This window comes from Somniosus microcephalus, chromosome 1, assembly GCF_052327205.1.
Source record: "Somniosus microcephalus isolate GS21.2 chromosome 1, FLI_Smic_1.0, whole genome shotgun sequence".
Taxonomy (NCBI): domain Eukaryota; kingdom Metazoa; phylum Chordata; class Chondrichthyes; order Squaliformes; family Somniosidae; genus Somniosus; species Somniosus microcephalus.
The window spans coordinates 158559912-158573172 of NC_140987.1; the positions used below are offsets into that span (position 1 = coordinate 158559912).

Genomic DNA, 13261 nt, shown 5'->3' on the forward strand with positions numbered 1-13261 from the left:
GGTATTTGGAGTAGGTGAGTAAGGGAGAGGGGATCTGGCAGCCCTGAAGATTCGCTGGAGAGATGACTGAGACGGCAGGAGGGCGAGGGACAGAAAATCAGGCAGGGAGGTAGGTAGGTTGTTGCCTGAGGCCCAAAATCATTGGCCACAAATGGAGCGGGCAGATGGGAGGGAGACACCTCAGGCTCAAGTCTAAACAAGGTGACTAGTGAGAAAAGCGGTACGGGAAAGGCTATGGAGGAATCGGGAGCAGGCAGCTTGAATTTAAGTTGCGTCTCGGATGACAATGTCACATGATCCTCTTTAACCAATGATAAGTAAGTTTTAGTAAACAGCACTGCCACAGTGTCCTCTAGTTTCACCTCAAATTTCATAGATCTCTGCCTGTGCGAACAGGGCAGATCTTTCAAAGACTGTTCTTTCAGAAGGCAAATGAGAGCCCAGGGCCAAATTGTTTCTATAGATTTTGTTATTTAAATATGCTTAATTCAAAGAGTACGCCATAAAAGTTTGATTCTAAGCTTTATTTGAATTTGCAAGTTGGAAGCGATTCCATAGTCTGATGGTAGCTGACAGTTTGCCTAAATCCAGAAATAAATAATCAAATGACTAAACATGCAGAAGTATCACTAAGTTAACACAACTAAATGAGATCGTATTTTATGTACATTTTCTTCCAATATCGCCAGGATATTTGCATACTATTTGCACTCCAATTGGTTGCCTAATTTGATCCTTTTGCTACATGGAAAATACTTAATTCATAGGTATAAATAGTCTACATCAATAGCTTGCATTTATATAGCACCAGAACACAAAGAATGTTCCAAGGTGCTTCATAGTTATGCATAAGGGAAATAGACATTGAGCCATGAAGGGACCATTAGGAGACGTGACCGAAGGCTTGGTCAAAAAGATGATTTTTAAAGAAGGAGAATAAGGGTTAAAAGTTTAAGGAGGGAATTGCAGAAAATGGGACCCAGATGGCTGAAAGCTCTGCCACCATTGGTGGGACAAGGGGAGGATACGCAAAATGCCAGTCAGAGGAATGAAGTGTTTGAGGTGGAGGTAGAGTATAGGGCTGTTGGAGATTGCAGAGATAGGGTGGAGTGAGGCGTTGGAGGGATTTAAAGTCATGAATGAGGATTTCAAAATTTAATGCATTGGAGTAGCAAGAGCCAGTATACACTAGCGAAGACAGGGGAGATGAGTGGGTAGATGGAATTAAGATACGGATAAGCCATGATCTAATTGAATGGTGGAACATGCTCTAGGGGCTGGATAGCCTACTCCTGTTCCTATATTCCTATGAATGATATTTGAAAAAAGACTTGCATTTATATGGCCCAACTGGAGTACTGTGTCCAATTCTGGGCACCACACTTTAGGAAGGATGTGAAGGCCTTAGAGAGGGTGCAGATAAGATTTATGAGAATGATTCCAGGAATGAGGGGCTTCAGTTACGTTGATAGACTGGAGAAGCTGGGGTTGTTCTCCTTGGAGCAGAGAAGATTGAGAGGAGATTTGATGGGGGTGTTCAAAATCATGAGGGGTCTGGACAGGGTAGAGAGAAACTGTTCCCATTGACAGATAGGTCAAAAACCAGAGGACACAGATTTAAGGTGACTGGCAAAAGAACCAAAGGCGACATGAGGAAAAACTTTTTACACAGCGAGTGGTGAAGATTTGGAATGCACTGCCTGAAAGGGTGGTGGAGGCAGACTCAATCTTATCTTTCAAAAGGGAGTTGGATAAGTATCTGAATGAAAACAAATTGCAGGGCTATGGGGAAAAGGCAGGGGAGTGGGACTAGCTGAGAGTCGGTATGGGCTTGACGGGCCGAATGGCCTTCTTCCATGCTGTAACCATTCTATGATTTTTTCACAACCTCAATGTCCCAAAGCACTTTACAACTAATGAAGTACTTTTGAAGTGTAGTCACTGTTGCTATGTAGGAATATTTGAGGACAGGATGCACGTGACAAAGTTTTGCGCAGGGGTTATTAAAAATACAATTGAAGAAAAAATTATACAAATACTGGTAACTAAAATAAAAATAGAAAATGATGGAAATACGCAAGTTCCTCAGCAGTTGTAAAGTGAAAATGAATAAACCAAACCATTAATCATTTTTTCTCTTTATGGATACTGACAACCTGCTGTGTATTTTCAATTTTCATTTGTTCTTGAAATGTTCCTGCGCCCTCACATGGTCAGGCTGACACCTTGCACGCAGCGCCCTCCAGTGCGGTATTACGCGCTACGCCCCCTGCTGGTGCGCCGGTGCATCGTCCACTGCGCCCCCTGCTGGTGCGCCGATGTAGCGCCCGCTGCGCCCTGGGACGAGCCCTTCCTTCTGCCCGCTGGTATGCAACATGGAGCCCGAGAGGGCGGGGGGAGAGGCGGCCGCAGACTCTGGTGCAATCTGTGCGGAGGAAGAGCAAAACGTTTTGCAGGAACTGTCAGAGTTGCCGGTGGAGACGGCGAGGAAGAGGCCGACGTGCTCACGATGCAGGTACTTAACCCGGAAAAGCGATGTTTGCAGCCGGAGTCGGGCCTGAGAGCGGCCTCGGTGACCCAGAGTCACCCCAGTTGCAAGTGAACTGAGCACAGTGCCAAAGGGTAGATTGCATCTCTTCGACAGTTGAACTGGTGGCTCTACTCTTCGAATTGAAACTTTTTCTTTGATTCAAATCCCCAGAAATGCTATTCTAATCTAATGTTTTCCATATTTAAGTTCTTTTAAAGTTTTACAGCACCGTTGCCTGTGCGGCCCTAGAGGATCTCTGGGGTCTTGTTGCAGTTGATTGACATGGTCGTCAGCCTATTGCCCCTGTCCTCACATCATTACATTGGTCGTCATGGAAACTGGGTGAAGCTCCTTGGGCAGGGAAAGTCCTGTTGCAGCGCCCACATATGTGCAGATCCAACAATCCGTACTTTGTGCTCATTCAAGAACTTGTTCACTTCCCCGTTTTTGAAATTCACTTGTTTTAGTGCAATATATTTTTTATCCATCATTTTGCTGCCAATTTCCTCCCTTTCCATTCTTTACTGAAGGTGTTGACTATTTGTCCTTTCAAAACCACTGTCATCACCCCCTCAAAAATTCACCCTTGACCCAACTGTCCTTGCTAACTACTGCTCTGTCTCCAATCTCACTTTCCCCTCCAAGATCCTTCAACATTTTGTTAACCCTCAAATCCGTGTCCATCTCTTGCAACTGCCTGTTTGAATCTCTCTATCAGGTTCCTACCCAGCACCAAAACAGTGCTAACCATAGTCACAAATAACATTCTTTGTGACTCTGCTTATGGTGCAGTACCTCTCCTCAACTGCTCTGCAGCCTTTAACATGTTTGAACACACCACCCTCTTCCAGTGTCTCGCCTCCATTATGCTTGGTGGGGCTAACCTCACTTGGTTCCACTAACCTATCCAATTGTAATCTGGGCTATCTCTACTAATGCCTTCTCTCCCTGCCCCTCCACATCACTTTAAGAATCTCCCAAGTATCCATCCTTGCCCCCTCGTCTTCCCCATCTATATGCTGCCTATTGGCGACATCATCAACAGACATGGGGTCAGCTTCCAAAAATACACTGATGCTAACTCTGCTTCACATTTCTTGACCGCTCTACTACTTCCGTGCTGTCAGAATGCTTGTCCAACATGCAGTCTTGGGTGAGCAACTAATTTGTCCAGCTAAACATTGGGAAGACTAAAACCATTGTCATTGGTCCGCCACAAACTCCATATCCTTGCCGCTGACTCCATCATCCTTCCCGGCCACTGTCTCATGCCAACCAGACTGTTTGCAAGCTCGGCGTCCTATCAGTCCTGAGCTGAGCGTCAATCCCATATCATAGGATTACATAAGATATACGGCACAGAAACAGGCCTTTCGGCCCATTCAGTCCATGCCGGTGTTTATGCTCCACACGAGCCTCCTCCCGTCTTTCCTCATCTAACTCTGTCAGCATAACCCTCTATTCCCTTCACCCTCATGCTTATCTAGCCTCCCCTTAAATGCATCTATATTATTTGCCTCAACTACTCCCTGTGGTAGCGAGTTTCACATTCTCACCACTCTCTGGGTAAAGAAGTTTCTTCTGAATTCCCTATTTGATTTCTTGGTGACTATCTTATGTTGATGGCCTCTAATTATGCTCTTCCCCACAAGTGGAAACACTCTCTCTGTGTCTACTCTATCAAAACCTTTCATGATTTTAAAGACCTCAATTTCAAGCGAAAAGAGACCAAGCCTGTTCATCCTTTCCTGATAGGTATACCCTCACATTTCTGGTATCATCCTTGTAAGTCGTCTCTGCACCATCTCCAGTGCCTCTATATCCTTTTTATAATATGGCAACCAGAACTGTACGCAGTACTCCAAGTGTGGTCTAACCAAGGTTCGATACAAGTTTAGCATAACTTCACTACTTTTCAATTCTATTCCTCTAGAAATAAACCCTAGTGCCTGGTTTGATTTTTTATGGTCTTGTTAACCTGTCTCGCTACTTTTAGTGATTTGTGTATTTGTACTCCAAGTTCCCTTTGCTCCTCTACCCCACCCAGACTCACACCCTCCAAGTAATAAGTGACCTTCCTATTCTTCCTACCAAAATGTAATACCTCGCGTTTATCTGTGTTGCATTTCATTTGCCAATTATATGCCCATTCTGCAGGTTTATTAATGTCCTCCTATAATTTGTTGCTGTCCTCCTCAGTATTAACTATCCTCCCCCAATTTGGTGTCATCTGCAAATTTAGAAGTTGTGTTTTTGATTCCAAAGTCTAAATTGTTAATATAAATTGTGAACAGGGGTCCCAGCATTTATCCTTGTGAATAGCTACCCTTTACTCCCACTCTCTGCTTTCTGTCTTGAAGCCAGCTAGCTATCCATTCTGCCTCTTGTCCCCTGACTCCGCATTCTCTGACCTTATTCATTAGTCTATTTTATAATAATAATAATAATAATAATCAACTTTATTGTCATTGTTAGTGCACAAGTGCAGTACAACGAAATGTAGGCTTGCGGCTCCCGAGAGTGTACATTTAGATTAAGACATTTAAACATTCAACATACATTTGGCTTGTAATACATTAACATAAACATAACCATAATAAAGTGCATTGGCAGATGTGCAGGCTTTAGAGTTTATTTGTGGAGTTCAGTAGGATGACAGCCCTGGGAAAGAAGCTGTTCCTAAATCTGGTCGTTCGGGTGCGAATGCATCTGTAGCGTCTCCCAGATGGCAGGAGGGCGAACAGACTGTGGCTGGGGTGGGTAGGGTCTTTGATGATGGTCCGTGACCTCCGTAAACAGCGTTTCTGGTATATGTGCTCTATGGTCGGTAGCCGGGTGCCGGTAATGCGTTGGGCAGTTTTGACTACCCGCTGCAGGGCTTTCCGGTCATAGTAGCTACAGCTGCCATACCATACTGTGATACAGTTCGTCAGGATGCTCTCTATTGTGCAGCGGTAAAAGTTAGAGAGGATCAGGGGTGACAGGTTACATCCCTTCAGCCTCCTTAGGAAATATAGGCGCTGCTGGGCCTTCTTCACCAGAGAGGAGGTATTGAGGGACCAGGAGAGGTCTTCCGTGATGTGGACTCCGAGGAACTTAAAGCTGTCCACCCTTTCCACCACAGCCCCATTGACGTGAATGGGGGTGTGACTTCCGCCTTTAGACTTCCTGAAGTCCACAATGATTTCTTTGGTTTTCTTGATGTTGAGGGCCAGGTTGTTATCGGCGCACCACTTCACGAGATGCTGGACCTCCTCCCTGTAGGCTGACTCATCGTTGTTGGTGATCTGGCCTACTACCGTGGTATCATCCGCAAACTTGATGATGGTGTTGGAACCATGAACAGCCACACAGTCGTGGGTGAAGAGGGAGTAGAGGAGGGGGCTCAGCACACATCCTTGTGGGGCCCCCGTGTTCAGGGTCGGGGGGGGGGAGGTGTGGTTACCTAATTTGACAGACTGGGGTCTGTTTGTTGGGAAGTCCAGGGTCCAGTTGCAGAGGGAAGTGTTCAGGCCAAGAGTGTGGAGTTTGGTGGCCAGCTTGTTGGGGACGATAGTGTTGAATGCTGAGCTGTAGTCTATGAACAGCATTCTGATGTAGGTCTCTTTACCATCTAAGTGATTCAGTGCAGAGTGTAGAGCAGTTGTGATTGCATCCTCCGTTGATCTGTTTGCACGATAGGCAAACTGGTGTTGGTCAAGAGAGGCGGGAACACTGGCTTTGATGTGAGCCAGGACCAGTCCCTCTCAACACTTCATTATGATGGGTGTGAGTGCGACAGGTCGATAGTCGTTCAGGCACGTCACAGCCGTTTGTTTTGGCACAGGAATAATGGTAGCGGTCTTGAAGCATGTAGCGACTACTGCCTGGGCCAATGACAGATTGAAGATGGCGGTGAAGACATCAGCCAGCTGATCAGCACATTCCTTGAGTACCCGTCCAGGGATGCTATCCGGTCCAGCAGCCTTTCGTGTGTTCACTCCGCGTAGAACACCCCTTACGTCGGAGGTCGACCGAGTGAGCACCTGGTCTTCCGGGGGTGGCAAGGCTTTGGTAGCCGGCTCCCTGTTATAGAGTCATAGAGTCATAGAGTTTTACAGCACAGAAAGAGGCCCTTCGGCCCATCGTGTCTGCGCCGCCCATCCATCCCTGTCCAGTCTAATCCCATTTTCCAGCATTTGGTCCATAGCCTTGTATGCAATGGCATTTCAAGTGCTCATCCAAATGCTTCTTGAATGTTGTGAGGGTTCCTGCCTCCACCACCCTTTCAGGCATTGAGTTCCACATTCCAACCACCCTCTGGGTGAAAAAGTTCCTCCTCAAATCCCCTCTAAATCTCCTGCCCCTTACCCTGAATCTATGCCCCCTTGTTATTGACCCCCCCACTAAGGGGAAAAGTTCCTCTTTATCTACCCTATCTATGCCCCTCATTATTTTGTACACCTCAATCAGGTCCCCCCTCAGCCTTCTCTGCTCCAAGGAAAACAACTCCAGCCTGTCCAGCCTCTCTTCATAGCTGAGGCGCTCCATCCCAGGTAACATCCTGGTGAATCTTCTCTGCACCCTCTCCAAAGCAATCACATCCTTCCTATAGTGAGGCGACCAGAACTGCACACAGTACTCCAGCTGTGGCCTCACCAGCGTTTTGTACAGCTCCATCATAACCTCCCTGCTCTTATATTCTATGCCTCGGCTAATGAAGGCAAGTATCCCATATGCCTTTTTAACCACCTTATCTACCTGCTCCGCTGCCTTCAGGGATCTATGTACATGTACACCAAGGTCCCTCTGACCCTCTGTACTTCCTAGGGTCCTACCACTCATTGTGTATTCCCTTGCCTTATTTGTCCGTCCAAAATGCATCACCTCGCACTTTTCAGGGTTAAATTCCATTTGCCACTTTTCCGCCCATCTGACCAACCCGTTTATATCGTCCTGTAGCCGGAGGCTTTCCTCCTCGCAATTTACCACCCCACCAATTTTCGTGTCATCTGCGAACTTACTGATCATACCTTTTACATTTTCATCCAAATCATTTATGTAGATCACAAACAATAAGGGACCCAGCACCGATCCCTGAGGTACCCCACTGGACACAGGCTTCCAGTCACAAAAGCAACCTTCGACCATCACCCTCTGCCTCCTGCCACTCAGCCAGTTTAGGATCCAACGCGCCAAGGCACCCTGGATCCCATGGGCTCTTACCTTCTTGACCAGTCTCCTATGCGGGACTTTGTCAAAAGCTTTACTGAAGTCCATGTACACCACATCCACAGCATTTCCCTCATCCACCCCACTAGTCACCCCCTCGAAAAATTCGATCAGATTTGTTAGACATGATTTACCCTTGACAAAGCCATGCTGACTATCCCCGATTAATCCTTGCCTCTCCAAGTGGAGATTAATTTTGTCCCTCAGAATTTTTTCCAATAATTTCCCCACCACAGATGTTAGACTCACTGGCCTGTAATTCCCTGGTTTATCCCTGCTACCTTTCTTGAATAATGGTACTACGTTAGCTGTTCTCCAGTCCTCTGGTACATCCCCTGTGGCCAGAGAGGTTCTGAAAATTAGTGTCAGAGCCCCTGCAATCTCCTCCCTTGCCTCCCACAGCAGCCTGGGATACATCTCGTCCGGGCCTGGGGATTTATCCACTTTTTGGCCCGCTAAAACCGCTAGCACCTCCTCCCTCTCGATGCTAATATGTTCAAGTATGTCACAGTCCCCTTGCCCGATTTCTATGTCTGCATCGTCTTTCTCCATAGTGAACACAGATGCAAAAAATTCATTTAAAACCCCGCCTACATCCTCTGGCTCTACACACAGATTGCCACTTTGGTCCCTAATGGGCCCTACCCTTTCCCTGGTTATCCTCTTGCCCTTAATATACTTATAAAACATCTTAGGGTTTTCCTTTATTTTGCTCGCCAGTGTTATTTCATGGCCCCTCCTCGCCCTCCTAATTTCTTTTTTAAATATGCCCCTGCACTTTTTATACTCCTCTAGGGCTTCTTCTGTCTTTAGTCTTTTGTAACTGCCAAAAGCCCCCCTCTTATTTCTAATGCATTTCTGTATATCCCTTGTCATCCAAGGTTCCCTTTGCTTGTTGGTCCCACCCTTGACCTTTACAGGAACATGTTGGCGTTGTACTCTCTCTATTTCCCTTCTGAAAGTCTCCCACTGTTTTGATGTGGATTTTCCTATAAGCAGCTGCTCCCAGTCCACATTGGCCAGATCCTGCCTTATCATATTAAAATCGGCCTTCCCCCAATTTAGAACCCTTATTTCCGGGCCGTCTTTGTCTTTTTCCATGACCACCTTAAATCTCACCGAATTATGGTCACTGTCGCCAAAATGCTCTCCTACTGACACTTCCACCACTTGCCCGGCTACATTCCCCAGAATTAGGTCCAGTACCGCCCCCTCTCTTGTAGGACTTTCGACATGTTGGCTCAAAAAGCTCTCCTGGATGCACTTTAAGAATTCTGCACCCTCTAAGCCTTTCACACTCTGACTGTCCCAATTTATATTGGGGAAGTTGAAATCCCCCACTATTATTACCCTATTATTTTTGCACTTCTCGGAGATTTGCCTACATATCTGTTCCTCTATCTCCCCCTGACTGTTTGGAGGCCTATAGTACACTCCCAGCAAAGTGCTTGCCCCCTTTTTGTTTTTAAGTTCTACCCATATGGCCTCATTAGAGGAACCCGCTAATATATCATCCCTCCTTACAGCAGTAATTGACTCCTTAATTAATATTGCAACACCCCCTCCCCTTTTACACCCCCCTCTGTCTCGCCTGAAGATTCTATACCCCGGAATATTGAGCTGCCAGTCCTGACCCTCCCTCAACCATGTCTCCGTGATAGCAACAATATCGTACTCCCATGTGTTCAACAACAACTTCAGTTCATCCACCTTATTTGCAAGACTCCTTGCATTAAAATAAATGCCTTCCAGCCCTGCCATATTCTCTTTTGCCTTCACATATTTGCTCTGCCTTCCCAGCTGACTTGTTTTTCCCTCTGTATTTGGCCGTAAATCACCCCCTACTATAGCTCCACTCTGTACCCCAACCCCCTGCCAAGTTAGTTTAAACCCTCCCCAGCAGTGCTAGCAAACCTCCCCGCAAGGATATTGGTTCCCCCCTGGTTCAGGTGTAAACCGTCCGACTTGTACAAGTCCCACCTTTCCCAGAAGCAGACCCAGTGATCCAGGAAACTAAAGCCCTCCCCCTTGCACCATCCCTTTAGCCACGCATTCATCTGTTCTATCTTCCTATTCCTATACTTACTAGCACGTGGCACCGGGAGTAATCCAGAGATTACAACCTTTGAGGTCCTGCTCCTTAATCCTTCACCTAGCTCCCTAAATTCTTGCTGCAGGACCTCATCCCTCTTTTTACCTATGTCGTTGGTACCAATGTGGACCACGACCACTGGCTGTTCTCCCTCCCCCTGTCCCTGTCGAAGCGAGCGTAGAAGTTGTTAAGCTCCTCCGGAAGGGAGGCATCGCTAACCGGGGGGCTGGTGTATTTGCTCTTGTAGTCAGTGATGGACTGGATGCCTTGCCACATGCGCCGGGGGTCCGAGTTGTTGTGGAAATGATCCTCTATCCGCAGTGTCTGTTTCCTTTTGGCAGTCCTGATACCCTTTTTTAGGTTGGTCCTAGCTGCACTGTAAGCCGCCGCGTCGCCAGATTTAAATGCTGCATCGCGTGCTTTCAACAGCGAGCGGACCTCTCCGTTCATCCAGGGTTTCTGGTTGGGGTATGTCCTGATATTTTTATGGGTCGTGACGACCTCGACGCAACTGTTAATGTAGAATAGCACTGTGGATGCGTATTCCTCGATGTCATTATGGGCAAACATGCCCCAGTCAGTGCGTTCGAAGCAATCCTGAAGCTCCGAGACTGCCCCCTCTGGCCATACTTTCACTGATCTCCTCACTCTTTTGGTGAGCGGTTTGTATGCCGGGGCTAGAAACAGGGAGAGGTGGTCAGACTTCCCAAGGTGGGGGCAGGGAATGGCCTTATAAGCGTCTACAATGCTCGTGTAGACTTGATCCAGTGTGTTCTCCCCTCTTGTGGGGCAGGAAACATTCTGGTGGAATTTCGGTAGTACAGTTTTTAGGTTTATGTGATTTGAAGTCCCCCGCGACGATAAAAGCTCCGTCTGGGTGCGCAGTTTGTTGTTTGCTGATGGCCCTGTAGAGGTCCTTCAGTGCTAGTTTGGCATTAGCGTGTGGTGGGATGTAGACCGCAGTGATGATAACAGCCGTGAATTCCCGAGGCAGGTAGAAGGGTCTGCACCTTACCATGAGGAATTCCAAATCAGCCGAACAGGATATTATCGAAGGCCTTTTGAAAATCAAGATAGATTGCATCTACTGCATTACCCAGGTCTATTCTTCCTGTTTCCTCTTCAAAAAATTCAATGCGGTTGTTCAAGCAATACTTTCCCTTTTGAAATCTATGCTGACTATTCATTATTATATTTTCGGTTTCTAGATGTTCTTCTATTTTCTCCTTTAGTAGGGATTCCATTATTTTTCCTACCACCGATGTTAAGCTGACTGGTCTATAGTTCCCTGGACATGTTCTGTCTCCCTTCTTAAATATAGGTATTATTATGTTATCCTCTCCAACACAAAGACAGTCTACTTCCATCTCAGTAACATCACTTGCTTTCATCCTTACCTTAGCCCATCTGCTACTGAAACCCTAACCCATGCCTTTGTTCCCTCAAGACCTGACTATTCCAATACTTTTCTGGCTGGCCTCCCATCCTCCGCCCTCTGTACACTTCAGTTCATCCAAAACTCTGCTGCCTGTATTCTATTGTGTACCAAATCCTGATTGCCTATCAACCCTGACCTTGCTGAACTACAGTGGTTCCCAATGCTCAGTTTCTCAAATTTTAACTCATATTTGTGTTTAAATCTCTTTCTGGCTTCACCTCTCCCTATCCCTGTAACCTCATCCAGCGCTGTATCACCTCCTTTCAAAGTCTCAGTTCCTCTGACTCTGGCGCCTTGTACATCCCCTGCCTTTGCCCCGCTATTGGTGTGCCTGCGTTAAGACGTCTAGGGCCCATGCTCTGTAATTTCCTCCCTAAACCCATCCACCTTCAACAACAACTTACATTTATATGCCATCTTTAATGTCCCAAGGCAATTCACAGTAGCATAATCAGACAAAAATTGACACGAGCCAAAGAAGGAGATATTAGGAGGGGGGACTAAAAGTTTTGTCAAAGAGGTAGGTTTTAAGGAGGGTGTTAAAGGAGGACAGTGAGGTAGAGAGGTTAAGGGAGGGAAGTCCTCCCCTCATTTAAGACCCTGCTTCAAGCCCACCTCTTTGGCCATCACCGTATATAATATCTGCTTCTTTGGATCAGCATCCACAAAATGCCTTGGGATGCTTTGATCTGTTGAAGGCACTATGTAAATACAAGCAGATGTGGTCTGGTTCCATGTCTCTGGTACCTCAGCCACGGGGCTATTCTTCATGTGTGAACAGTGAGTGTCCAGGTCATTCACCGTTGGGTCTACTCTCAGCCTTGTTTGATGTGCACTTCCAGCAAGGATTGTTGGAAAGTGATTAGAGATGGGAGGCTGATCCATTTTCCTTTCTTTAACTCAGAGGTGCTGAGGCCAATTGTAGAATGGCTATTGCCACCCCAGCTGAAGTGAGCTAACTGAAAATAGGAAACAAAAAATAAGAACTTCCTGCTAATGCATTGGTGCAGTATACAGGTCCATGTGGACAGGTGAGCTGAAAGATATGCACACATTACTTAAAGTAAATGCAATGGAAACCAGCAGCTGAGGCACTTATTGAGACATAAAGAGAATCAATAATGGAAGATTGAGATGGGAAAAAAAGTTGTCTAAATCATCTACAGCAGATAGCATTGTGCCGTATACATTGTTTACAGTAATTTTAAAATTACTTATTTATCTCCTGTGATGTTGCTCAGGATGAGTTGGAGTTGCATTGCTTTATAAGGACATGATCATTGTCTCACATAATGCACAATGTAGCAATGTGTTATTGTGCTGCTGATGGGAATCTGTGTATAATCCAGTCTGTAGTTGTAACACCAAAAGGTCTTGCTGCTCTAAATAAGATCAATTATAAAGGGTATGTTCTGTTACTGGGAAGTTTCTTTTTAAAGTGTGATATAGAAATCTGTATGTTTGATGCCTGAAGTGTGATGGATGTGTCCTAAACAGTTATATATGTGATGATCTCCTGTGATGAATAGTCTGGGGTCTGAACCACAGTTTTGATTTTTGCATGGTTTTATTCTGGGAAGGGAAGAGTGCACAGCGGAGAGGATGGAGCTAGGGAGTACAACACAGTGAGGATCAGGAGGACAGGGATAAGAGTGCAGTGGTAGAGGCAGGACTATAGAGTGGAGTGCATAAAGTACATGGTGGTTCAGAATTTTAATTGTAAAACCACTGGATGTCGAGAGAAGTAATGGCTAACCTGTTTATTCATGCCAGATGTGTGGCAAATGATGTTCAGCAGTATTGGAGGAGGAGTCCTGGGAATTGGCAACAGTAGGGTGGGGTTGCAGGTTTTTGACTGTGGTGGGGATGGGTGTCATTTCATTTGGCACCATTGTGTGGGGGGGGCGTTGGCAGATGCACTTTCTTCTCAGTCCAATTCAGTACCTGACAGTTAAGGTAGTACTTACAAATAGGAAGTAATGAATGACAA

At 46.2% G+C, this 13261-nt stretch overlaps 1 protein-coding gene across 1 annotated transcript in view; it reads left to right on the forward strand.

Annotated features, from left to right (window-relative positions):
* The first annotated feature begins 2214 nt into the window (after positions 1 to 2214).
* The window catches only part of dtwd2 (DTW motif tRNA-uridine aminocarboxypropyltransferase 2), a 240245-nt gene continuing 229198 nt past the window's right edge, over positions 2215 to 13261 (forward strand). Inside the window, exon 1 of the mRNA XM_085987016.1 lies at positions 2215 to 2515. Within this exon, the coding sequence (XP_085843142.1) occupies positions 2376 to 2515 (140 nt within the window). The 5' untranslated portion in view covers positions 2215 to 2375. The remainder of the gene's footprint in view (positions 2516 to 13261) is intronic.